The sequence below is a fragment of the Pipra filicauda genome, unplaced genomic scaffold (assembly GCF_003945595.2).
Source record: "Pipra filicauda isolate LSUMZ 115617 unplaced genomic scaffold, ASM394559v2 scaffold5_size6683894_pilon, whole genome shotgun sequence".
Classification (NCBI taxonomy): domain Eukaryota; kingdom Metazoa; phylum Chordata; class Aves; order Passeriformes; family Pipridae; genus Pipra; species Pipra filicauda.
In genome coordinates this window covers 5780773-5805713 of record NW_024104754.1, presented here as the reverse complement: position 1 = coordinate 5805713, position 24941 = coordinate 5780773, and the positions used below count along the sequence as shown (strand labels likewise).

General features: G+C 41.5%; 1 protein-coding gene and 1 long non-coding RNA gene across 3 annotated transcripts in view; both read right to left on the bottom strand.

The window, feature by feature from the left end:
- The window catches only part of ITPRID2 (ITPR interacting domain containing 2), a 42052-nt gene extending 38511 nt beyond the window's left edge, over positions 1 to 3541 (bottom strand). Inside the window, exons 1-3 of one of the 2 annotated variants that reach the window (XM_039387970.1) lie at positions 3448 to 3541; positions 2901 to 3175; positions 2750 to 2801 (exon numbers count right to left, since the gene is read on the bottom strand). In XM_039387970.1, the coding sequence (XP_039243904.1) occupies positions 2750 to 2801; positions 2901 to 3114 (266 nt within the window). In that variant the 5' untranslated portion in view covers positions 3115 to 3175; positions 3448 to 3541. Of the gene's footprint in view, positions 1 to 2749; positions 2802 to 2900; positions 3179 to 3447 lie in introns of both variants that reach the window. The other variant, XM_027731458.2, reaches the window with a different exon arrangement.
- A 16138-nt stretch (positions 3542 to 19679) lies between these two features.
- Positions 19680 to 23925, bottom strand: LOC120324595. Its single transcript, XR_005566033.1, has 3 exons — positions 23786 to 23925; positions 20914 to 21039; positions 19680 to 19756 (listed from the first exon to the last, which is right to left on the bottom strand). It is a non-coding gene; the product is annotated as an uncharacterized LOC120324595 (long non-coding RNA).
- Positions 23926 to 24941: the final 1016 nt, after the last annotated feature.

The following is a 24941-nucleotide window of genomic DNA, read 5'->3' as shown; positions in this document are numbered from 1 at the left end:
TATGATAAATACTTGCTTTTTCTTTTGAGTTTTGCTTTTAGCTGTTTATTTACAAAACAAAACACCAAAACCAACAACAACAATTAAAAAAGAAAAAGAGAAAAAGAAAAAAACAAAACAACAAAATGTGTCTACCAAGGTAAATAACATGGAATATTAGGAACCCTTCTCTCCTCCAAAGCAGATGTGAAACAGAGATGCCAAGTAATAAGAGCCCTAAACCACTAACATGAATATCAAAGGACAGCCAGTAATTCTTCTTATCCATATTAGAACACTATTGAAGCTTTTAGAAGCAAAGAAAGGAATAAATCTTATAAGCAGATCTATTCATGCAGTGGGTTGATATTAAGTTTTTTGGTACTACTGCCAACTCAAAGCAGAAAATGAGATTTTAAAAGTGCCAATTTTCTTCTGATTTCATAAACACAGAAACTCAGACAAAATGGGAAGGACTGCTTTTAGAAAATATGTAAGAGAGAAAATACTTTATTTTAGTGATTGAATCTTCACTTGAAGTAATGGCTATATGGTAGCTTGTTATAGAGCTAACTTGTAAGAATGAGGTTGTGTGATGAACCAGAAATAGAAGCTCTGTCTGTGTATGACCACACTTGGTAGCAATCAAAGCTCCAAGCAAATAAACAAATAAACAAATAAAAATGTTTGAGTTAAACAAATAGGAACTTTCAGGAATGAAAACAATTGTAAATGTCACTGGTTTTTTAAAATAAAACAGTAGAGTATCTACAGGGCTATTCTGTCATCTGTTAATGCTGTCCTCTTTGCCTATGTACACTGCTATCAAGAGACAATCAGTTAAAGGTTTCTATACATACAGTTACTTATAACGCTGCAAATTGAATTATCACTTGACTACACATGCTAGCTACTGCTTGCATGTATATTAGACACAAAAAAATAAACTATTCTGCAGTTTCAAAACACAAGGGATGTGCACCACTTCAGGCAGCTGGCATTGCACTTACCAGACATGAATTATACATGCTGGCATCCTGCATGTTAGAGTCAGAGGCTAACTTCTGACTGAATAGCTTGGTTTAAGAAATATTTTTTAAAAATGAAGATTTTATCTTTCTAGGGTGAACACAAGATTCTTCTGAAAGGATTTACAACAGTAAATAGTTATACTTTAAAAGACTTCTGTGGAAGGGCCACAACAGGTTTCACAAACATGTGTCACCTAAATTTGCATTTCTATATTAGCAGAAGACTAAACTTCTGCTTAATTTCCTTCTGTGTAAAATATGCAAATAGAGTGTAAAATAAGATACCCATATTTTAGGAATCAACTGCCAGAGATGCAAACACATTCCGCGGAAGTGTGTGGTGCCAGTTTTAACAATAGATAGTTACCAAAGTACAGGAAAAAAACCGCAAACTTTGTGTTATTACTCAAGATTTTGACCATCTATTCGATGTTTATGTTGTCAGTTTGCAGCTTTGTGATATTCCTTAAAGTCTGTATGGAAACAGTAAGGACCACAGGACCAGGGAAGGTTCTAGACAGAAATCCTGCAGATACAGACAACAGTAGAACTGCAGTATTATGAAGAATTTCTCCGTCAGGGGCCTCTTCTCCCTCCACTCCTCCATTTTTTGCCCTCCTCACGCAAAAAATACTTCTAATAAAACACTGATTTCATAATAGTAATTTTTAAGGATATATTTTGGAAGACCAACAGAACACCAGATTTGAGGTACAGTCAGAAAAATCTTCTCCCATTCTAGTATTTTGGAGGAACGGTCTGCCAGGTCTTAACATTATATTTTAAGGATACAGTATGATATCAAGCCTGTAGCTCCCAATACCCCCTCCAAGACACAGCCTGTAAAGATCTGAAGAAAACTATACCGAGGACCCTGTAGCTATAAAGTAACCCACACTTCAGTTACAGAGTAAGCTCAGTCAGCTGCTTATTGGATCAAAAGATCACAAAGGCAGAGCTAATCTCGGTGGTAAATTTTCATCTTAACATAGCTGCTCTCAAAAGGAGAAGGAAACTAGAAATAACAAGTAGGAGAGATCTTGAAATGTCATCGTTAGCTTCTGGAAAGCTAATTGCTAGCTTCTCCCCATCAACTCCGGCTCCAAGGGCTGTTAGGACTGAATGGAGAAAAAGACGGGACAAAACCAGCTGCTACATTTATGCTTTTATGTGACTGAGGATGAAGAAAAAGTAATGTCGTCAGTCTGTTCCAAACACCAAAGATTATTTTGTAACAGTAACAGGAACACAGACAACATATACCGTGCCTCAAGTTAATGATAGAGGACATTAAGAAACTCAGATAAATCAAGTTAGTCTAAACCGTGCCATCACTCCTGGAGGCCTAGACGCACAAAAACCACTGGCGGGGAAGCAACCGTTTCTTTGAATCTGCACCAAAAACCAGCCAAGGGAACACCGGAAGCTTTAAACTGGAGCCCCTCGAAGAGAAACAGTGTAGCTTCCAAAATAATGCTGCTTTCCTTACCCTCAGCTGAGTTCCTCCCTCGGTGGCTGAAAGCCTTCAGGCTCATTAATGAGATACCAAGGGGAGAGCAGCTGCTGAAAGCCAGCTCCTCTCCGGCCCTACGGACACACGCCGCTGCTCCGCTCGCAGCCTCGGCTGGAGGCAACGCAGGGCGCTCGCAGCGCAGCGCGTTTCGTGCCACGCTCGGCTCCGCGGCGCTGCCCACGCGAACCCGCGGGGACCCGCCGGCGGGGGCGGCGGGAGCACCCACCTGCAGTCCTTCAGCCATATCGCGATCTTCTCGTTGGGAACGCTGTGACAGCCTTAGGGACAGAGCAGGAGAGAGAAGCCGACAGTCAGTACCAGCGAGGCCACCCCGCGGGTATCCCCGTGGCCCGCGAGCTGCCGCCCCCAGCACCGACCTGCTCCTGCGGCCAGCGGCAGCTCTCCGCCGGCGAGATCCTCCTCCTCCTCTTCCTCCTCTTCTTCCTCCTCTTCCTCCTCCTCGCCGCGGGCCAGCGCCGCTGCCGAGAAATCCTCCGCTTCCGATGCCTGCCAGGAGTCGCGGCTCTTGGCCCAGGCCTTCCTCTTCTGTGTCGCCCCTTGCCACTCCTCCGCCGCCGGGGGCTGCTCCATCGAGGCGGCGGCGCCGGCGGGGGGCTCTCACGCCGGGAGGCGAGTGCCGGGGAGAGCCAGCCTGCTGAGCGAGGGAAGATGTGTCTTCCGTTTGTCCGTCCGTCCGTCCGTGCGGGGGCCACCGGAGGGCGCGGGGCCGCCGTCCGCGCAGCCCCCGGGAGCGCCCCCGCCCCGCCCCGAGCCCGCACCCCGGCCCGCCCCCAGACCCGCTCTCCGCCGCCCCCGGCTGCCCCCGGCTGCCCCCGGACGGGGGCTCCCGGCCCCGCCGGCACCCGGGAGGCAGCGGGCGGGCAGGGGCTCCGCCGGCGCGGCTGCCCGCGGGTACTCACTCACATGTCGCGCCGCGGGGAGGCGGCGGCCGAGGCTGCGCCCGCCCGGGCTGCGGGCGGCGGCGGCGGCTCTGACTTCCTCATACCGCTGCGGGGACAAAACTCGGCGGCCACGTGACGGCAGCGGGGCCGGCGGCAGCGCGGGGCCTCCCGCCGGGGCCGGGCCGCCGCGGGGCAAGGGTATGGGCAGGGATGCCGGGCAGGGATGCGGGGGTCGGACCGGCTGGCACTGGGACAGCGCGGCCCCGCGGGCCTGGCCGGGCTCGGAGGTGCCGACTATGGCCTGGGCCCGCAAGGGATTTTTCCAAACGAAAAGAGACGCAGAGCGGCGAAGAGAAACTTTGCGAGGTTTTCTCCAAGGCGAACAGGAGTGCCGAGGAGAGAGGAGGCACAAGGAGAGGAACAGCTTGGCTTAGCACACACAGCCTTCTGTCTCGGTTGCAAGGGTGTGAAATCAGATCAGCCTCTGCTCGGACATAGGCAGGGATCTGCAGGGACACCAGCAGCACCAAACATGTCCTGCTAAAATCTTAGGTGCATTTGAAACTTTTCTAGTCTCCTTCAGGATTACTCAAACCGCCAGAATCAACTGAAAATCCAGCAAAAGGCAAACAAGTCTCCATGTCTGGGAAGGAGGTACCAGACAAAAGGCTGCTTTCACTGTCAGGGATGTAGAGCCGTTTCTCAACCACTGTCTCCTGTTTGAAGTGCCAGCTAAGGTCCCTGCAGCAAGAGCCCTGTGCCAGGCGCCCTGCCCACAGCATGGCTGAGTCAGTCACTGCGGGCATAATGGGCCAGCTGGTGCCACCCTGGGCAGCAGGACCCCACTGCCCTCCTGCATGGGGTCAGACTGTCACATCCCAGCCACTGCTGAATGAACCCTGAACACCCAGCAAGCTCACCTACAGCCGTGGGCATGGGAAAAATAAGCTTTTGTAAAAGGTCTATTACAGCATCTTCAGGAAAAGATGCTGAATTAGTAAGCACAAACAGCAAAAAGGACCTGAGTCCTCTGGAGGTTTTAAACCAGCGTTGACAGGCAGGCACATGAGATACCTCCTGTTTAAAGGCAAATCTGCCTTTGGAAGAACCAGGTTAGCAGTACCCAGTAAATATCCTTTCATATTCTACCTTTATAGTTAAAACCTTTCAAGGCATTTCTCTGAAATTTTCTCCTATAAAATGAAAAATTGACTTGATAAGAAAAAAAACATTTCTTTTTCATAACCCCTCCAGAGTCAGAAGATCAACACAGGTTCTGTGCCCTTCAGCACAGCACACTGGGACTTGGACTTCAGCTGAAGTTCCTCACAGGTGTATTTATAGTACTGGAATCTTAAAATCTAATTTTTCTGCTTTGTTGGCAAGAGCCTAGCACAGCATTACTTTGACATAATGGCCAATATTTCCATTTTATGAGTATGCATAAATAGATATATCTATTTAAGTTGGCTCTTTGAGGCTGAGGTGTCTGGATGAGAGCTGTGAGGGAGGCAGGGAGAGCCCAGAGAAGTTCAACCCCTGCCATGCTTTTGCTACCTCGGAGGGAGCACAATTGCTTCTGGGAAGTTACAGTTTCACTAGCACAGCTAAGCTGCAAGCTAAAAGCAGCTACTGTCTGGGCGTACCAATACATCCTTAAGGAGTTCTTAATCCACAAATTACTGACATTATTGTCTATAATTGCTTGTCTGTTGTGACAACACTTACTCAGAGAATGTCTGAAATGTAAACAGCAGCCAATAGCTTTTTGCAATGAAGTCCTGCCAGTACAGCACTAGGCTCTTACTTAGTAGGATAATATCTGGCTTATTATTTCTTCTAATATTTGTAACCAAAAAGTGAGTTTGTTCTGTAATGAAAGTTTCTCTTGCTTCAGAATGTAATTTGCTAGTTGTACTTCAAAGAAATAACTGATTGGGAAAAAAGTCATGTCAAGTCTTCTGTCACTTAAATCAGGCCAACTTCTTTTTTCCCAAATTATTTTGAAAACATTCAAATAACAAATTGTATAGGCAGTAATTAGATAAGGGATAAATTGTGCTTTATATTATAAATCCCTACAGGAAGACTTATAGCCACAGGACCATTAGCAGTACTACCAAGCATCACAGTAAAAAACACACAGACATTTTAAGAATAATAATAATAACTCTCACATTTGTCATCTGGGTGTTGGCCCTGAACATATGAATGTGTGTATAAATACTCACAGAGAAATACAATTTAGCCCAACAAATGTCACTAAGTCACTGTCTTTTGTTCTTAAAAGAGCAAAAACCTTTGAAGAGGACTTAATTCAATTTTTGCCTGCAAAGGATTCTTTCAGATGCAGCATTGTCTAAAAAAATACATTCCTACATAACTCAAAGATATAAATGAGGTGCTTCCACCAGTTCCCATGGGAACTTGTTCCAATATCTGAGTCCATTGTCAGTAGCATTTTCCTGCTACAGTAGGGCTGGTCTTCCCCATGCTTTTGAGCACATAATTTCCCTAATAGATCTGTACAGTCCTTCAGTGCTCAGGAAGGATTACAGAATTTATCTGCGTTCCTCCATACAGTATAGAAGGATAAGCATAACTCTGGAAACCAAAGAAATATTTACAGGCTGCATAGCTGGGCTCTTGGTAGCATGGTCACAGCCTGCGCTTCCCCCTCTGCTGCCTCCCCAGGAACTACAGACAACCATTGCTCCCAGGATGGGAGCAAATGGGATCAAGAGGTGCTGGTAAGGTCTGGAATGACCTGATTTGGAAGCTGTTTCTTCCATTTTCCGGCCCACCCCATCAGGATGACCACCTGGAGGTGGACAACGTCCTGCCAGTCAGCCACCAAAGCCCCACTGGGCAGATCTCACCACAGAGGAGAGACCATGCAAGTGGGTAACACACACAGAAGCTACTAGACAGAGTAACTAGGAATAGGTTTATAGTTCAAAATAAAAATAAAAAAACCACCACCAAGAACAAAAAACACAACCAGAAAACCCAAGCAAAACTCTCTGTGCCTAGTGTCTTCCTTTCACAGAAGAAATGGGAGTAATTTCACAGGTTGTAACATTTACAAAAGTAGTGCAATATGACAAAAACCTTCTGTTGGACTTTCACATGGCAGCAGAACTGGTTCTTGACAAGGGGAGAAACTCCATGCTGCTGCCTAATGTAGGTTTGATTCTGGGACTTGCAGCTCCAAGTCAGCAATGTTTCATGACCACAATTGGATTTCCATGTTACTGGCAGACAGAAGGGAGGAAGAGCTAACAAATAGTTCACCTTCGCAAGCATTGTAACAAAAAAATATTCCTACATAGTAACAAAACTATGATAAATACTGTGCAGTTATTTGCTTTGGCAGGGTCTGTGTTTAAGAGCTGGAGAATGCATGAAGAAACACACAACCCAGTGTCATGCACATCTTTAAAGTTTCCACAGCTCCATCTTAGTGAAAGCACTTTGTTAAATTAAGCAATTTCTTTCTAAGTCAAGATTATTTAAAAAGAAAAAAGAAAAAGTCTACTGAGGCCTCTGTTATGCTATAAAGAGTAAGACAATCTGGCCAGACGTGGGTAGTATCCATTCCACGTTAAGAGAAAGGGCCCACCACTGCCTTTTGTGATATTCTATTCAAATGATTCAGATGGCCCAATACAGGCATGGGCAGTTTGGCCTCCTGGCTTTTCCATTACACATCCTGAATCTGCAAATGAAAGCAAAAGGCTGGAAGTTGTTCTTTGCAGAGCTCCTCCAAGGTCCTGGTAGTTGGGAAGGTGCTGCTGCCTTTCTTCGAGTTGCTTTAGCAACTTCTCAGCTTTTCCATTCTAGTGATGGTAGGAGACTGACCAGCCCCTCTTTCTCCTATAGAGCATCTGTAGTCTGCTGCAGAAAGTGCCTCTTTTTCTCTCCTTTTTTGTTTGGCTCATAAGCCATTATCTGTTGTTTTAGGTCTTTTGAGAATCTTGTCTCTCTCACTGTGCTGATATCAATCGTGCCCGTAACATCTGCCATTTCAGACCTCTGGGATTTTCTTAACGTACTTAGAAATGGAAACTCCACTTATTTCATATCATCATGTCTTGCCAGAACCAAATTGAGTAACTGGAATACTGTGTTGCTAAGGCAGAACAGAGTGTCCCTGGTATCCTATATATAAGGCATAAGATGATAAATAATGAAAATTATGCCATGAAAAAATGATATTATATATTCTTTATTTTTCCTAAATTTTCATTTTCAAAATTACATATTTAAAGTGAAATGCTGAAAGATGAAGATAATTACATCTGGAGTCTCATTCAAATATCTTTTTCTGTAAAGAAAAAAAATCATATACTTGACTTGGAACCATCACTGTTACCAGACAGATGTTCTTTCTCAAATACGTGGAGTAGAAAGGATGGAAAGCAACCTGGTAGTTTTACTCTAATAAATTAAAGTGTTAGGACAGTGTCTATGGCTTTGCCAGTCATTTTGTTTAAAACATGAGTGATATGCATGGTGTTTCTATAAGGTAAGAAACAAATGCATTAAAACTAATGCAAAACTGCATCTCTCCAGGCTTTTTTCAAATGTTGTCTGGTTTATTAAGCGACTTGTACTTCTGGTACCTCTTGCAGCAGTAGGAAGGAGGAAAAAAGCCACTTCCGTCAGGGCGTTTACAAGAGCTATAGCATAGCAAGAGGAAGTTTCTAAAGGAAGAGCCGGATATCTGTACTGAAGTGGATTACAGCTGCACCACTGAATCAGATGGAGAGCACTGAGGCCAAATGTACAGAAATGTATGAAAACAAACAGCATGGAGAAGAGGGAAGAGTAAAAGTGGCTTTAAATCTTTCAAGATGTAAATGCACTTCGTGTCAGCAAATTATGTCAGTGGGTAGTTGTAATTTTTGATGTTCATATTTTTACCAAGAGAGCAGGCTAAGGAAATAAATCCACAGATGCAGGAAATTAAGGCTGTGGTTCATTTTAATTTTTAAGCCACTCCTGTGCATTTTCTCATTCAATACTGTTTTTCTTTAAATTTAGATACTGTGTTCGTTCCCTTTCTGAGCACCGCCCTTACAAGACTATTACATTGTGACCATGTCTGTTTATACATCTGTGTCCTATACTGTAGGATTCTGTTCTCTACTTTTACAGTTGAATAACTTTCAAGATGGTATTTCATTTACAAATATTGTTTCTGCTCATATGTTTTAAATCTTGTGTGTTCTATGGCTGATAGAACTATACATGAAAAATAAAGGAGAGAGATATTTACCTGCACTTAAAAGATCTTTCTTTATCTTATCTTTCACATTCAAAAGCACTCAGCTAATATTTTGCCCTATTTAGTCCTGTTTCTGCTGTCATTGAGATCCTTGATGAAACTGTGTATTTAGAATAATTAAGCTTTCTAACATGCATTGAGGTAGGGAGTAGCCATTACATTGTCCACACTCACAGTGATCTGCACGAAGACAAAACAGGAAGGTCTGACCAACATACTGTACGTTTCCTTCAAAATCCTCTTAGAAAATTAATTGAAAGAATTTTTTTTTTTTGCAATGAATCAGTGAAATAAAGTTCCATCAGCTCTAGAATGAAGACAGTTTCCTATGGATTTAGGTTGGGTACTTGTGCTTCCCCTAAGTCTTCAATCCTTAGAGCATTTGTAATGTGTCTCTCTTCTGCATATTGCCTGTTGTCCAATAATGAGCAACTTCATGGTACAGCCTTTGCAACTCAGACCTCCAACTATCTATTTCATGAAACATAATGAATACTTAGCATCATTGAATGCTCTTCCCTCTCTAGACTTGGGCTGAAATTGGTCAGTGAGATCAGAAATTACGACCAGAGGAGGAGAAGAAAATAATCTGTATAACAACCGGTTTTGTAGAAAATGAGATTTAAAAAAACCCAAACACACAAAGTCGACACAAAAGCTGTGCATAAGTGAGCCCAGAGGACATGTTCCTTGCTTGTCCTCTGAAACTGAACAGCTCAGGGCACATGAGTAGTTACTTGTAAAAATATGCTTTCAGATATTTACCCAATGTGCTAATTCATTTCAGGAGTTGACTCAGCTTTGAAATTAATGCATTTCCTTTCTCTGGGAAGTACAAGAAGTTCCAAAGCGATAAGAGTATTGCCTTGAGGCATTGATCAAGTTATCCTATAGCTGTGACAAGTGGTGGGACAAAAGCATCAGGAGAAAATTCTAAACAGAAACCAATAAGAGTTCCCAAGCAAAACCACAGCTAAGGTGGGCTAGACAGTCCTGAGAAAATCACATTATTTGCTATAAATCTCACTCAGTGCTGAGACATTAGTTCAAACAATTCAGCTCTGAAAGGCGTTTCTATCCACTTCATCCTTGGCAGTGGGAGCATGGGAGGGAGGTAGGTTGGTGGGAGGAAGGGGATTCAGGTGTTGCAGCTCCTTTGAGCAAAGACTTGGCCAAAAATAGACTGTCAATTAAAAACTACTGTAGAAGGAAACAAAAGAAATTTTTTACTGTATTTAAAAAGCCAGTTTATAATCCCATTAAAATGAAGCTGCAATAAAAGGAAGAAAATAGTAATTTTCTCTTGCAGTATGCATAATGTAACTACTCTGAATTTAAGAGTAGTCAGAGAATTGTGTAAAGGTCAGATTTTCTGTGTGAAGCTTCATAAAGACAAAAAGGCATGTTTGACTTCGCAAGCTCATCCACACCAATGAATAAATTCTAAAGAAAGATTTATTTACACAATTCAATAACTTCTTGATGAGTCACTATGGTATTTCAACTCTTTTCCATAGATATTTAATGGTCAGATGGTATCATGCTAAAGAGGATTTTCCAGTCTAACAACTCCATCTTGTTGTATGTATTTTTAAATGCTTTTAAATGGATACTCCACTGTTTGAAGTACAGGATATTTCTCTAGCTGACTGGTCAGAAGCTGGTCTGATCCAGTAGCAACCAACAGCCATTCCTGGCCTGCAGTTCTTTGGTGACTTACATGAATTCATTTGATGTGCTCAACAGAAGTAGCTCCCACTGGGCAGAAGGCCAAGTGGCAAAAGCGTCACATTTCTTACCAATCAGGTACGTCAGTGCTGTCTGCAGTTATGGCTGGCCAACCCTTTGTGCACAAAAATCCCATTAACTTTAAAATTAGTTCCTTAAAGAGCATAGAAAGTGCTGGTAGTGGTAAATGTGACACCAAAAATAAACGGGAGCAGAATTTGTCCTTCCCAGAGAAATTATTCTGTTACAAGGAAGTTCAAGCCTTCTAGTGTTAAATTATCAGAGGACTTTATCTGTTCAGCCCCCTTTAGATGCAAAAGTATGCCTTTGAGAGCATTAATTAATTCAAACTCACATAGTTCCAACCCCTGAACTCTGCCATCAATTGCCACATCCATTTACTAGATTAAAATATTAACTGGAATTCCAAGTGCAGTGTCCAAAAATATAAATTCATCTCTTTAAAATTAGCTGTCAGCCAGAGGAAAACTTTCCTTCCTTGCTGTGCACTTGGAAGAGTCAATGACTGCATGTTCCCTACAAAGCTGATTAAGCCCACAGAGGTCTCACTGCACTGTTTTCCACTTCCCTGCAGTTATGTAGCACTCTGGTACCTGTGCCTCTCTCCAAGTGCAGTCATTTAATATGGGAATGGTTCAATTATTACAGGTAGAAAATTAGGAGCAGTAGATATCGAAGGGTTAGAAAAAAAAAGTCCCACTAAAGAGAAGGACTCTGCCTTTTGTGTACATAAGTTAGGAGTTAGTTTGATTAGGGGAGATACTACAGAACACAGCTAAAGGATAACATGACTTTTTTTTACCAAGATTCTATCCCTACTGCTAGAGCAGGATGCACTGGACTGTGATGGTATATTTGACGCATGTCCTTTTCAACAGACTTCTAACCTCACTCTAGGAAGGAATGGATCAGTGCATCTTGGATTGGGGCTTCCTGACAGCAACAAGAATTTGGTTTTAAAACACTTCTCATATATGAGTTAGGCTCCACTAGCATTGGAAAACATTAAATATAGGAAAAAATTCATTAGTGATGTTTAAGGACTATTTTGACCCTTCCATGAATGGAGGCAGCTGTTTTGTGCTTAGAAACGTGCCATTTGTGATCCTCCCTTCCTCTGTACCATACTCTGGTAGATGTAGGGATCAGAGGTGTTGTACATTAATCTCTAAAACGTATTGAGTGTCACTGCTGTCATGCAGTGTTTTCATCTGTGCCTGTCCTGACACACACACACACCTTTTCAGAGCTTTTCACTCATGCAAAGCTGGAGGAGGACTGTGTGTCCTCCTGTCTTCCCACAGAAGATGTGCTCTTCACTCCTCAAAACGCGCTAGGACACAGCAAAGTGCCGCATGTGCAACAAGTGTAGGTCTGGGTGTCCCCGGAAGGGAGCATAGGAGACTACACTAGAGTCTTCCTCCCCACAAGTGAGAGGAAGTAACTCTGAAGCTTCCATGAAAGGCTAAAGTTTTCAAAGGATAGGAGCTGCTCCCAAAGTGGTCAGAGGAAGGTAAGAAAGGCTGATGAGGGAGAACTCCTTCCTCTACCTTCCATCCTCCGAAGGAAGTTCCCCAACACCATCCAGGTGATTTGGCAATGCCATGGTGCTAAGTAACATTGTGATAACATTTTTTTGTGGCAATACTGAGAAACATTCGAATGGCATCACCAAAATATACCTAAAGTGATCAAAGATGCAGAGAAATGCCAGAGCAGCCTGACATTTGAAGCTGTATAAGTATCCTTTCAGGGGATAATGTACAAAGATCTGGACATTTTTCCCCTCGGTTGTTCAAGAAAGCATGTTAACAGTGCATAGTCACAGCTGAACATACGTGTTAAAGCTGAGGTCTCCAAAACAGTATCTTGGGATCTCATGGATATAGAAACTGTAGTTTCTCAAGGTGGATTTGATCAGAGTGACAGGCTTACCATGTAGAATAACTCATCATTTTAATCACCATTACTGAGCATCTCAAAATCTACTCCTCACAGAAAGCAATGGCATCTCTAACAAAAATGCTCCAGCACCTCAGTCTTACCAGCAGCTTTATCACCCATCTGTTCTGATGCCTTTTTCTTTTAGTGGCTGTGTGCCCTCATGCACACAGGAGAACATCACATTCACACAGAAAGACTTATCTGGGAAATGCAGAGGTCATTAATCGCATGAAGCCAGCAGAGCCCCACAGGAAACATGCCTCCTTGCTGAAATGTGGTCTTGCTTTTGTGCAGACAAATAAAAAAAAGACTGTCAAAGCATTTTCTGATATGGAGTTCTTTGTTTTAAAGATTACATGTGAAGGAGTAAGTATGCTGGCACTGGTAAGCACACCATGAGCTAGGAGCTTTTTATTTGCTAGTTATTGTTTGTATTTTAAATGCTAAAGTGAAATGACGCAAGTGCCCTTTTTCTTGTCATATTGTTTGCTTTAGCTTTCATTGGATACAATCCAATGGTACCTTTACGTAGGCTCCTGTATAATTAAGATAATGTGCACATTCTCTGAAAGGAAATAATTAAGAGCCTCTCATGGAGAATGCACTGATTTTCATGTCCTTGCTTTTTAAGTGGGTATAGCTCACACTCCATTGATTAACTTCTTGGTAGTCCAGGTATACTTCAAAAATTAATCCCATGTTAAGCTTCCAAAGCAGCTTTCAGCTGAAAACATTCAAGCTACTTTGTAGGCTATAATTCACTCATTACAAACACGAATGTCTTGTTATTCCTAATTATAAGATGTTCCTTTCTCATTAAAAAAAAACAAACAAACAAAGCAACAATCTTTTTTTCCTCAGAAACACCCCAGAGTTTTCAGATTTTACAGGTTTTTGTTTGTTTTTTAAAGTAAGAGAAAACCAAAAAAGCAGCTTTATAAACTCTCAGAGTAATTGTCAGGTGCCTTGGTTATAGATGTTAAATCAAGAAATCCAGAGAAACAGGGACGATTCTTGGGGAAGAAACTTGGGGATTTAGCAACTGAACGAAGATGATAAAGGAATGTACAGTTTTGCTGTATATTTGCAATTGCAAACAAGAAGCATAAACTTTTCCATTGCCTATAAATAACAACCTCCTCTTGCTAAAAACTCTCTACAGCCTCTGCATGTGTTGACAATAGGTGAGGTGTGTCCTGATAGCGAACTATCAGTGCTGTGAACCTTCAGGTTGCTGTGCAGTGTAACACCCACTCCTCCCCAACCCAGCAAGCTCACCTGCAAGTGCCCCGTGGGTGCCTCTGCATTCAGACAGCCCTATCTCCAATACACCTCTCCATGGAGGACATTCCTCCTCTAGATCTAATGGGGGAGTCAAGAAAACACTGTAAAACTAAACCAAATCCATGGTACGAGAGGGGGAAAATCTCTGCTACTGCTGTGCTCGCCTCCCTTTATTGTGAGTTCAAGATGAGGATTGATTTTTTTCATCTTTAAAACCTATCCAAAAATTTAGTAGACTTCAGGGGAGATTTGACATCTAAAACTGGTTACTTAAGTAAAACCAGATAAAAGTACAACATGTAGTTACCACAGGCATATTTGTAGATGATCAGTGTGCAACAATAAAAATTGGTTATTAAATAGGTATTTGGTAAATTCTAAAATTTGCAACTGAAGACTAAAGAGTAAGTGTATTAAACCAGGAACTGCTTGACTCAACATGCTTCAGCTAAAATTGTATCAAAGTAATTACAAAACCTGATTAAACAAGGCTTCATTCCCACATGCAACTCCACCTTACTGCCTTGGCAAAGTCTTAAGCTGGTAACACCCTTTTACTGGTTTTCACAAAGCACATTTGCAATTAATAAAAGCAGAGCAGAGGAGTTCATGTTTATTCCCAACAAACTGATGGTGTCCAGGGAATTGATGCTTTCTGACAAAGAGTGATGTGATGGTTCAAAAAACCTACTTTGCATCAGTTTGTATTTTCTGACTTCAAAGTCAGCAGAGTTAGTCCAGCACTGAGGATCTGTGCCAGCCACTGCTTTAGATTCCAAACCACCCTCCTCACCCACTTCTGCCAGATGAGAGTTGATTTACTTACAAAAAAGCTCCTAGTGCTCTCAGTAGTAAAGACTGATAAAGCATTCTCACTTCAGAAGGCCATCAGAAGAGGAAATCAATTGCTCTAAATACAGATTACTATTTTTTGCAACATGCAAACTGCAGCCACTTACAATTCTTTTGTGCATTAATGTGTATCTTAATATATCAGTTCTTGAAAGCCAATGCTGTGATAGAACTTATGCTGTGAATCTGTCAGCTGAGCTTACTGCTTGCTGGAAAATTAGATACTGAGATTTCAACAGGGCTTCCAGCTAAGCTCCTATGCACCTAAGTAAACCGTAAAACGTTTCAGAAACTATGACTAAGAAAACTGAAATAAAGTAGGTAAAAGCTCCATCCAGACAAGCTTCATCTGTACCATCAAGGACATCCAAACAATCTAATTTCAATTGTATTTCAACCTCTCACCCAGTTTTGGAGAACAGAGAACATTTCTTCCACCCCCATCCTTTGCAAACTTTCCGTGCTTCTTCTATTTAAATGAAAAAAAGAAGAATGTACAACATTTTGTCAGACCAGTCACAATGTTCCAGCCTCAGGAATTTGTTGTCATATAAGGTTACCTCAGTTGTAGTGCAGTACCCAAGTATTTTTTACCCTTTGCTAACACATAGGAAATGGATTAGAGAAGGAAGTGAAAGACAGCATGTCCCTCTGCTAAACATCATAAAAATAGTATACTGCCAAATAATCCTTGCAAAAATATATTAAACAGCTAGATTATTGACTCTTCTACTCTTCCTTGACTGCACCAGTTTTGTGGATGAGTGGGATTTTAAGTAGTTTAGCCTTTCCAAACAGTTTGCTCTGGAGAGAGCATTCTGCACTCACCCACACATTCTGAGGGCTGCGTGGACTGTCCTCACCAGTTTCCAAGGGACATTATGCATCCTGTTGCTCTAGAAGGATTTGGGGAAGGAATTCTTGTCCTTGGGCACAGGAAAACTTTGCTCTTAAAACTAGCAGGGACAAAAAGACATCTCAGAGTTTTGGGCACACTCCTCACAGGATGATAAGGCAGCTTCGTAGAAAAACCAATTAAATTGTTCAGATTAGCCCATTACCTAAAGCTTACAAAAAACTCCACTGTGGAGTTGGGGTGTTTTTAAGAAATGGATATATATGTACTATCTCCCAACAACAGATAGAAAACTTTATTACAAGTCCAAACATCATAAAAACAGTGATCTGCTACAGAAGCAGCAGTGCTGGTCCTGACTAGAAGTGGCAAGCTGCTGTTCCTGAGCAACACCCTGCTGGGGGTAGTTTTAGCTGATGTAAAATGTGCCAGATAACTTGATTTCTGTTATTGCTTTTCTCTAATATGAAAACTAAAGCAATTCAAAATCAAATTAAGTCCTTTCTTCCAGATCTGCTAAATAAATGTAATGAGTTGAATTCCTGCAGATAGGTTTGCTCCCCAGAGAGAACAGCATGTGTGCTTGCTTCTTCTGAATGTTAAGTTATTTGATGAGCACTACTAAACCTGTTAGTTATACAGATTCACAATGTATTTTCCCATAAAGCATTAATCCAAGATAAAAGAGGAAATTAAGCAAGATCCCTGTAAGAATGTGCAGCAATCACCCACAGAAACAGACACTGCCTATGGTCAGAAATCTGGTAAATCTACCAGGCTTTACATAAATCTCACAAATCAGTGTCTCTCACCTAGATTTGCACACATTACACTGTGGCTGAGGCAGATGTGCAGGCACTGGCAGTAGCTCTGGTCCCAGGTATCAGCACAGCTGGTCTTCTGACTACAAACACTCAAGGCTTTGAAGAGAGAAAGCAAGTGTTTTCATATATCTGAAAAATTGTGCCAGAATTCAAAATTCAGCCATTTCTTTCCTTCTATCACAAGCCCAAACACTGTCATTGACCAGCATTATTTGAGAAAACCATTAACTTTGTTTTCTCTGATTAGCTATTTCCATTATTAAATTGTCATCTTCAGTAATAAATTGCTAAAGCTGTGAATTCAGATGGACACTCATTAGCAAAGGTGTTTAACTTAGCTCCTTATTCTCTCATGTTTGTAAAAAAAGTGAAAATACAGAAATAAAACCTTTTAATCCAAAAGTATTGCCCATTTAAGGCATTATGAGACAGTTCTAGTCACACAGTTTACCATATTGAGTAGAAATTAACTGATTAGCATCTCCCTAGAAACTTTGGAGAATTAAGATACATAATCTTCTGACATAACAGTTTTCTTCCCAGGTGGAAGATGCTCTGTGATTCACAGACTGGCAACACAGCTGCTTTTTGTCCTGTTCTGTGACCTGTCTGGGATATAAAGTAGCTGTTAGAGCAACAGGAACAGCTGCACTACGTCTGAATGCTCCCACCATGAACTCCAAAGCTATCTGACAGTTATGTAGTAGAAAAAGCACAGAACATAAAAATGTTTGGCACAGAGCAAGTCAATCAGCCAGAGAGCAGGTTGGATGCCATTCCTTACAATTGTGAAATCATCTGCAAGCAGATATTCCAGCATCTCCAATTGCTCCTGCAACAGCTCTTTGGAATTTTTAAACTAAACTTGTTTTATTTGACATTTGGAGGCCAAAGGCAAACAGTTGATATTGCAGGGTCTTTGTGAAAATTAGCTGGTGGTCAAATCCAGGAGTCACTAAATTGCAGCTCTGTCATGAGCAAACCTCTACAGCTCTACCTGCCCCTATGAGGAGAAGCGGAAGAGCTGCCCTGCCAAGTGGGAGAATTGCAATCATTTTCTTTCATATTTTATATAACGCAGTCCAAACCTTTTCCTTTGGTTTGGTGATAGGACACCGAAGACCCATCCTCATATACTGAGGGAGAACACTGGAATATTCTCTATTTTATGCATGACTTTGCCTAGCAGAACCTTTTATGGGGGGGAAAAAAACAACAAACAAACCTGAAGTACATTAGTTTTTAAGGCTCAGATTTCTGAGTATTTACAGTTAATTCCTTTGTTTGTAATGGTGATGGTTCCTTTATGAGCCCAATGTAGGGGGGGCACCACCCAGCAGTTGTGAGATCACAGCATCCTGCCAGGCAAGCAGAAAAAAACCTCATGTTTTATAACTGAAGAAGTGGTAAAATATCCCAAGAGCATGAAACCAGATTTTTGGGCTTAATCTCCCTTTCATGGCTACTCTTACACCTTCAACCTCTAAAAGTCCCTCCAATGCAGAGAAATCCCAAAATATCGCCTGCTGAGTGCGGCAGCGGCTGGGCACAAGGACAGCATGCTCTGTGGCTGCCCAAACCAAGATAAAATCTTCATTTAAATGTGCACTACTACTCTGGAAACAGGGTCTTAAGGCTGCCAGTGCTAGTAGTGCTCCATCAATCACTGATATCACTGTGGGCTTATTCGATAAAAATATATCTTAAAGAACAAACCAACCCTTCTCCCCTTTGATTGTTTACCCAGATGAAATATTACTCACTACAATATTAAGTATGCTGTGGTAATGAGGACAGGATCACATACACACGAAAAGATGATATGGTATTAAAAGAAACCCTAGGCCTTTCTTGCATCCTGAAGGAAAGAGGGATAGAAGAGGATTTTAATTATTAACTTGGATTAGCTATCACAGTACCTGAGAAACTGCCATACGGAACATATTCCAGTATAGTTCATACTCTTAATGGCCTCGAGCCTTCCAAGAAAAAAATTCTGTGTTACATAAACTGATATCAAAGTGGCCTTGCTTTTCCTTTCCCTAGAGCTACAAATATATGAGCTATGCAAGAGCCATTAATGTGCAGTTAATGTGTCCAGTAAAATTTGTAGTGAAACATACTGTGGTTACTTGCAATAAGCATTTGGATGGAATAAAATTATATTAGTGAGAGACTTGAAGAAACTCCCACTATGTTACCCTTCCACTTTAATTTCTTCTCAACAAAGTTCCTTGCTATGATTACGGCTGTGCTTCAGACCAGAGTGTGAAGGATGTAAGGCATGAAGAACTATGTGCTATTAATTATCAGCCCTTTAATTATACAACTCAAGCATCCCTAAAAAAAATCAACTAGTAATATCCATGAAAAGATATCATAGACACCTCCTTTATATTTTGCACAGATAGAAGAAATAAGAATCAGAACCAATGAAAGCAGCATGAACACCAGTGGCATTACCTTACAGTCTCTTTGAGCCTGTATCAAGTTTCCATCACTATTTTTCAGATTTGCATTTTGTACCGGAGACACAATTTTTGGTGCTTGTAGACATACTTTCCTTCTGCAGAGATGTTACAAGTAATGGTACATATTTATATGAGAGCACCAGGATTAAAATAACAGAAACTGATTGGCTGTTTCTCCAAAAGCAGTGTGTATAGGCAAACCCAGGCAGGGTTTCCAGAAATGCTTGTGAAAGCTTGAAGATCAGTGTCCTTTGATTCTGAGAGACAGGTTTGAGGAGAAGAAAGAGAAATGAGAGCACAAGTGAAATGATTTTTCAGGCTGTGGCCTGGCTTTAGGAGATCTACTTTCAAATCTTCTTCCATATTACTCAGTAAAACAAGCAAGGACCTATCACAGGCACAGAAAGAGCAGGTATACAGTCACCCATGCAATTTTGGTTAGTAGAAGTACATGGTGGATAAAATGGATCCAAACTCCAGCTGCTGTGCTCTGAGCTAGTGAATGTGCAGAGAGCCATAGGGAACAGTGTGGCTCTGTGCCTTTCAGTCAGTTATAGTGCTAACAAATGCAAGAGCTCATTGTTTCTTCGACCTCTTTTTGCTTACAAAAGGACAACATTCCTCGCTATTTTTCTCTGCAAAGCAAGTAAGGGCATTTCAGAAAAGAGCAGCTGAAATGGGTGTTGCAGAATATGCAAATGTCATGATAAGATTGACTCTAAGAAAAGCATGTTGTATACCAAATGCATCCTGTATGAGGCCAATATTATCCTTTGAATGATGGGGTACTGTAATTCATAGATAGGCTGAGTGTTCCACGTTTCTTTCTGGATAATCACAATCTGAGGGAAAGTTAGGATGTAAAATAGTAGTAATCCTCAAAGGTTCACACACATATATATGAGCACAGTAAGACACAATTGCAAACAAATCCCAAATGGAATAGCACCAGCCTGGCTTTTATCATTTTCAGAGAGCTCTTACCTCTCCATAAACCAGGTGCTTCTCAGGGCTCTCCACCCCCTCTTCCTAAGAAAGCATCTGAATCAGTTCCACCTACACTGGAAGGAGTGAAAATAAGGGGAATCAGATGTTATCTTGGAGTTTGAATAAATACAAACATAATTTCTGTCAGATTTGGCTTTTCTGTTACTTGGGTATTTTAAACAGCTGTTTATTTGAACACAGTTGTGCAAGTTTTTTTACAGCTTGTAAATTTAGACTTGAGACTACAGGGCATGCGGTTCCCTTCAGACATAACTAGCTTAAAATAACAAAGCCCAAAAATTCCTTCTTAAGAAGCTCAAGGCCATTTGTTTAAAGTCTGAAAAGGGTCAGGATCCTGTAATTCCAGGCATTGTTATGAAATGGGTGAAAAGTTTCCTTTATATTACCTGGCTGGGTGCACTCTGCAGCTGTATCCCACTGCAGAACCACTAAAAAAATCAGCTTGTCGTGTGTATGGTGGTTGCAGAGAAGACTCTTGCTATGAACATATTACAGCTACATGTAGCACACCTTAGAGGAGGGGTGACTGAAGGAAAGGTAGTAACTGAAACATGTTGGCTTTAAAAAAAGAAAAAAGACAAACCAACCACCAAACAAGTGAGCAGCAGGATATCTTTCACAGTTTCATAGCCTGGTGCTGTCACAGTTTATGGATGTGTCAAAACTGGAAAAAAATAAAATTTGACTCATCTTTAGCACAGTAAGGAGAAAAACACCACAGACATGATAGTGACAAAACAAAACTTTTCTGAGAAGATCAAAACGTAGTCCCTGAAGGGTTTTGCTGTAGTTGAAGTTTGAGAACAGCTATATACATGGTGTATATCAGTCAGCAATGGACTAGAAGGGCCAACTGCCAAGAGACACAGAAAGAAAACAACAGAAACAGAAGAGATACATTCAGGAATAGGAGATGCAAGTTTTTTGTTGTAACAAAGAGTAACTTCATACTATGTAGCTGGTAGAACAATGTCAGTCTTTGAGATGCTTTGATTTAGTAAACAGTTCTTTGCTAGGCAAGCTACATTTTTGGGTACTGAAGGCAAGTGTGGGCAGGCACTAAGAGAAAGAGGGACAGGGATGTGTTAAGTGCTGCTCCCTTGCCTGGGAGAATAACCTCAGCTTGAAGATAGCGAGTGGCAGAGTAAAGAACAAGTACTTTGGAGAAGTCACATAAGCAAAGCACCAAAAGGCATTTGTTTCAACTTACTGTTTCCCTTTAATGGCTGTAGGCTGAATGTATGATTTCCATTCAGTCTCTCATGCTATTTTTACCCCCATGTATGGACATGACATCTCTCCTCTTCAACTCAGGCCTTTGGAGTTTTTCCCAGCACTGTGAAGGAACAGAGAATATTACACTTTTTATATTTAGCTACTGTAGTTTCAAGTTAAACATGTCTGATTTTCAATAATGGATACTTTGAACCCACAGCAGGCTGCTTACAAATTACTTTGGTTAAATGGAAAACTAGCAAACACTATTACTACTACAAAGGGCATATTTGTCTCTCCCTGTTATGACTAACAGATTGTCAGAGGAACAGAAAACATGAGAATTTAATGCTGTAGTTTACACAGAATATTTAAAATATTTGCTTTTTGAAGAGTGAACCTGTGGTTTGACAATGCAAAGAAGGGAATTTCAGTTGAGTTGTAGCTTCTAATTGAAAGAAGAGACACAGCTTATAGACAGCTCCAATTACAATGAAGTATTGATAAAGAGGAGGTGTAATATTATTTGCAGGCACAAACTCATCACTCAGGAATGCCAAGTTGCAATGTTTATCTACAAAACACCAAGAATGCTCTTCCATTGTATAGCCAGTAACTACATTATCTTGCAAATCACATCTCCAGGGCCTACTGTATTACTGCCTTAACCCATCTCACAATTTATTTGAGCATTATGTTAAAACCCGTTATATACTGCTGAGGCTTGTAGGATGCCTGCTCCATTTGATGGTATAGGTGGTGTTCAGTCACAGGAATGGAATTTGCAAGCCTGAACTGAATGCTTACATCCTCTGTGCACTGAAAGGCTTCAATGCCTGTGGTTACCATGCACAACGCCCACATGTAAAAATGCCTGAAAAGCTTCTCCGGATTTTAACACCATCTAAAATACCAAATCATAGACCAAATCTGCTTTGGAGTGAAATGCCTACATCATTCTTCAGGGAAGAACAAGTTTGCCCCGATACCACAATAGCAACACAGGGCACAAGACAGGGACTCTTGAGTCTGCTTTGTACAGATACTGGGATGGCCCTCTGCTTTCCCAGCATCCAGACAAAATGTAGAAGCAGCTTCTTCCTGAGCAACCAGAAACAAAACCTTTATGTGCCCCCAGAAGAAATGTCTCTTATGGTGAGACCACAGTGCCAGGCTCTCCTGGCACTGTGCATATCTTCTTGGTACCCCACGGCTTCATGGTCTTCACAGAGAAGGGTGAAGGGGTCCCTTTAGCAGAAGAGCTGCAGAGTTCCAAGGTTTCCTGTCTGGAGAAAACATGACCTGCAGTTCCTTTTGTCTGCAAATGTGCTGAGCTCATTTCTCACATCCCACTTTATCTCCAGGTTTTTCAATAATGATACTTCCCTCTGCAACCTTCTGTACTTTTCAATGACAGTGGGTATGAAAGTTCTGTGCTTTTTGCTGACCTTCTTTTAATCACCGAATCTTACTCATGCTCACATGACATTTCACAAATCAGCCTCACAGGCAGGCTCTGCAAGAGGGATCCCAGGTGACAAAGTGGCTTATTTATAAATGCAGGGGCTCTGACTAGGCTGAGTGCAACTCTCAGAGCCTACATAGCTTGTCTGGCAAGAACACAGGTACCCATGGATGTCCAGGTGTTTAAGTGCCAGAGCTCTTGCGATCTGATCTTAGATGCAGGTGAATAGGTTCTCCCTTAATTTGCACTTTAGTTCTCTAGATCCCTTTTAGAATCTGGTGTGACATTCTGTAACACAAACTGTCATACTAATTCTCCAGATCGTTCAGGATAAAGTTTGCTGAAAGTCAAGTCATCTTGTTCTAAGGGTAATTGTTACAGATGACTGTACATCACAAAAAGACAGATACTGTTCAGTCGGGAATCCTAGCCTCTCCAAAAGGCATGAAGGGACATGGAGAGGTAGAGGTTGGCATGTTTTCCACTAGGCCAAGCAAAAGAGATTGCTAAAACAGATTGTAAACCTTTTCAAACTAAATGCTTCCAATGGAAACTTCTTTTGCCATCAATGCTGAAAAATCCAGGTAGCAGCAGAACCCAGAGACATGCCACAAGCCAGCAGGCAAAGTAAGCCTCTCCTGCTCTCCAGGTAGGCAGCCCCAGGGACACAAGCACCCACAGGGGATGATGGCTCCCTCTGAAGCTGTGGCTGTATGGTCTGTGCCCCTGTACTGAGTGAGAGCAGCCCAGTGACAGCCCCCACTCCAGGGCATTGGGCATCTCGATGAGGATGAGGCAGGTCTGAGCTGAATAAGAGGAGAGGGAAGAAGGTTTCTTGCTCAGTACACAAAAGCAGACTTCTCATTCCTTAGTACCAGCTGACACCAAGACTGTTGGAGGAGCAGAAGTTCCACATTAAGCTGAGAAATGAGCACCTTAAGGAAGTTTGTTCCACTGTTCATCCTTGAGGCCATAGTAAAGACTCACAGAGCAGAAGTACCTTAAGCAGCAAGCTGATAGACTGAAAGTGGGAAGGTGAGAAGACTGAGATGGAAACAAGCAGTTGGGAATAAAAGGAGGCATAAATGACTGACAAAAGTGATGACTCTGATTTAGGAGACACAAATACCTCAGTTACAAAGTGGAAAATAAAAAGCACACCACATTAGAAAAGGTTAATCAAACATCCATCATTCATTCAATTAAACATTCTTAACTCAAAGCTAATCATAATTCTTAGCTTGTTAGTCTTACGAGTTAAAAATTCCAGATTTCCCTGCCCACATTCTTTTGTTAGAAATAGGTCAACAACAATACAGCAGGATCACTGGCATCAGGGAGAAAAATCACAAAGTGTAACCACAGCACTCAGACAACATGAGCAGATAATTATTCACAGTACCTGGCAGCCAGCTTGGAATGGGTTTATTATTAGTCTATTAAGCCTTTCTTTTTTAACAGCAATCTTCACTTAAACATGTATCTTCCCTTCTTGTCGTCATGAAAACCTAATTCCCTTTCCTGAAGGTATAAAGTCGTTGACAGAACAAAAGGTATTCTCTTTTAATGTTCAACATGTTTGAACATCAGCTGTTGCCTAATGGTACTCTCCATCCATTTGTGGAGCTGAGCTTGTTCCAGTGCTGTCAGGGGTAACTTAGTTACCAGAACATCGACTTCCTAAACCTTTCAGGAGAACAGGAGGATGCTGAGGCTGTAAGCACAACACTGCATTCTCAAAGAAAACTGTCTGTTTCTTGGCAACTGGATAAACAGTCTCTCTCAATTAACATAGTCTAGTCCACATCTGTTGTTAAAACATTAGCAGAAATATTTGAGCCCTTTCAGATTGTTGATAATGAAATTACACAGACAAGATATTAGATTGTTCATTTGGAAGCTGGTTTAATTAATAGCCTGCACATTTTATTTGTACCCTTTCTAAAGTCCATGATTCATGTTTCATTTCCTCTCTCTTCTGTAGCATCTCTTGCTGTGGAGTTATGAAAAAGAAAGAAGAAAAACACTTATTTTTTTTCCCAATTAATTCAAGGCAGAGTATTAGAACATCTGTTGAAATATACCTACTTGCTTAAGTGTTCAATAAAAGTCACATGCAGCAAAAGAATTAGGAAGGCCACTTGACAGTCTTGTGTTCAAGGCTCGTTCTGGCCAGAGCATTGTTTTGCCTTCAGTGCCTATAGTTTTATATATATATATAGTTTTTGTTTTTCACAGAGAGGGAGTATTACTCTGTTCCTTGTGCTTTTTCCCCCTTGTGAAATGCTAACATTTGCTGTTAGATTCCTGCCTTAGAGCTCACAGGCAACTCTCTCCATTTTATGGTTTAAATCTCAAAGGTGGTGGGAGTTTTGCCTTTCAGGCAAAGTTCAAAAGTTGGTAAATGTCCCTGATGAACTTGTAAACACATTTCTCCAACTAAAAGGAACTGTCAGAGATTTCTAGAAACAAGAGGGATGCACTGTCCTCAGTCTACTTGATGGCTTTTTTCTACTCTAAAGCTTCTTTTCCTGCTGCAATTTTCATACGCTAATTCC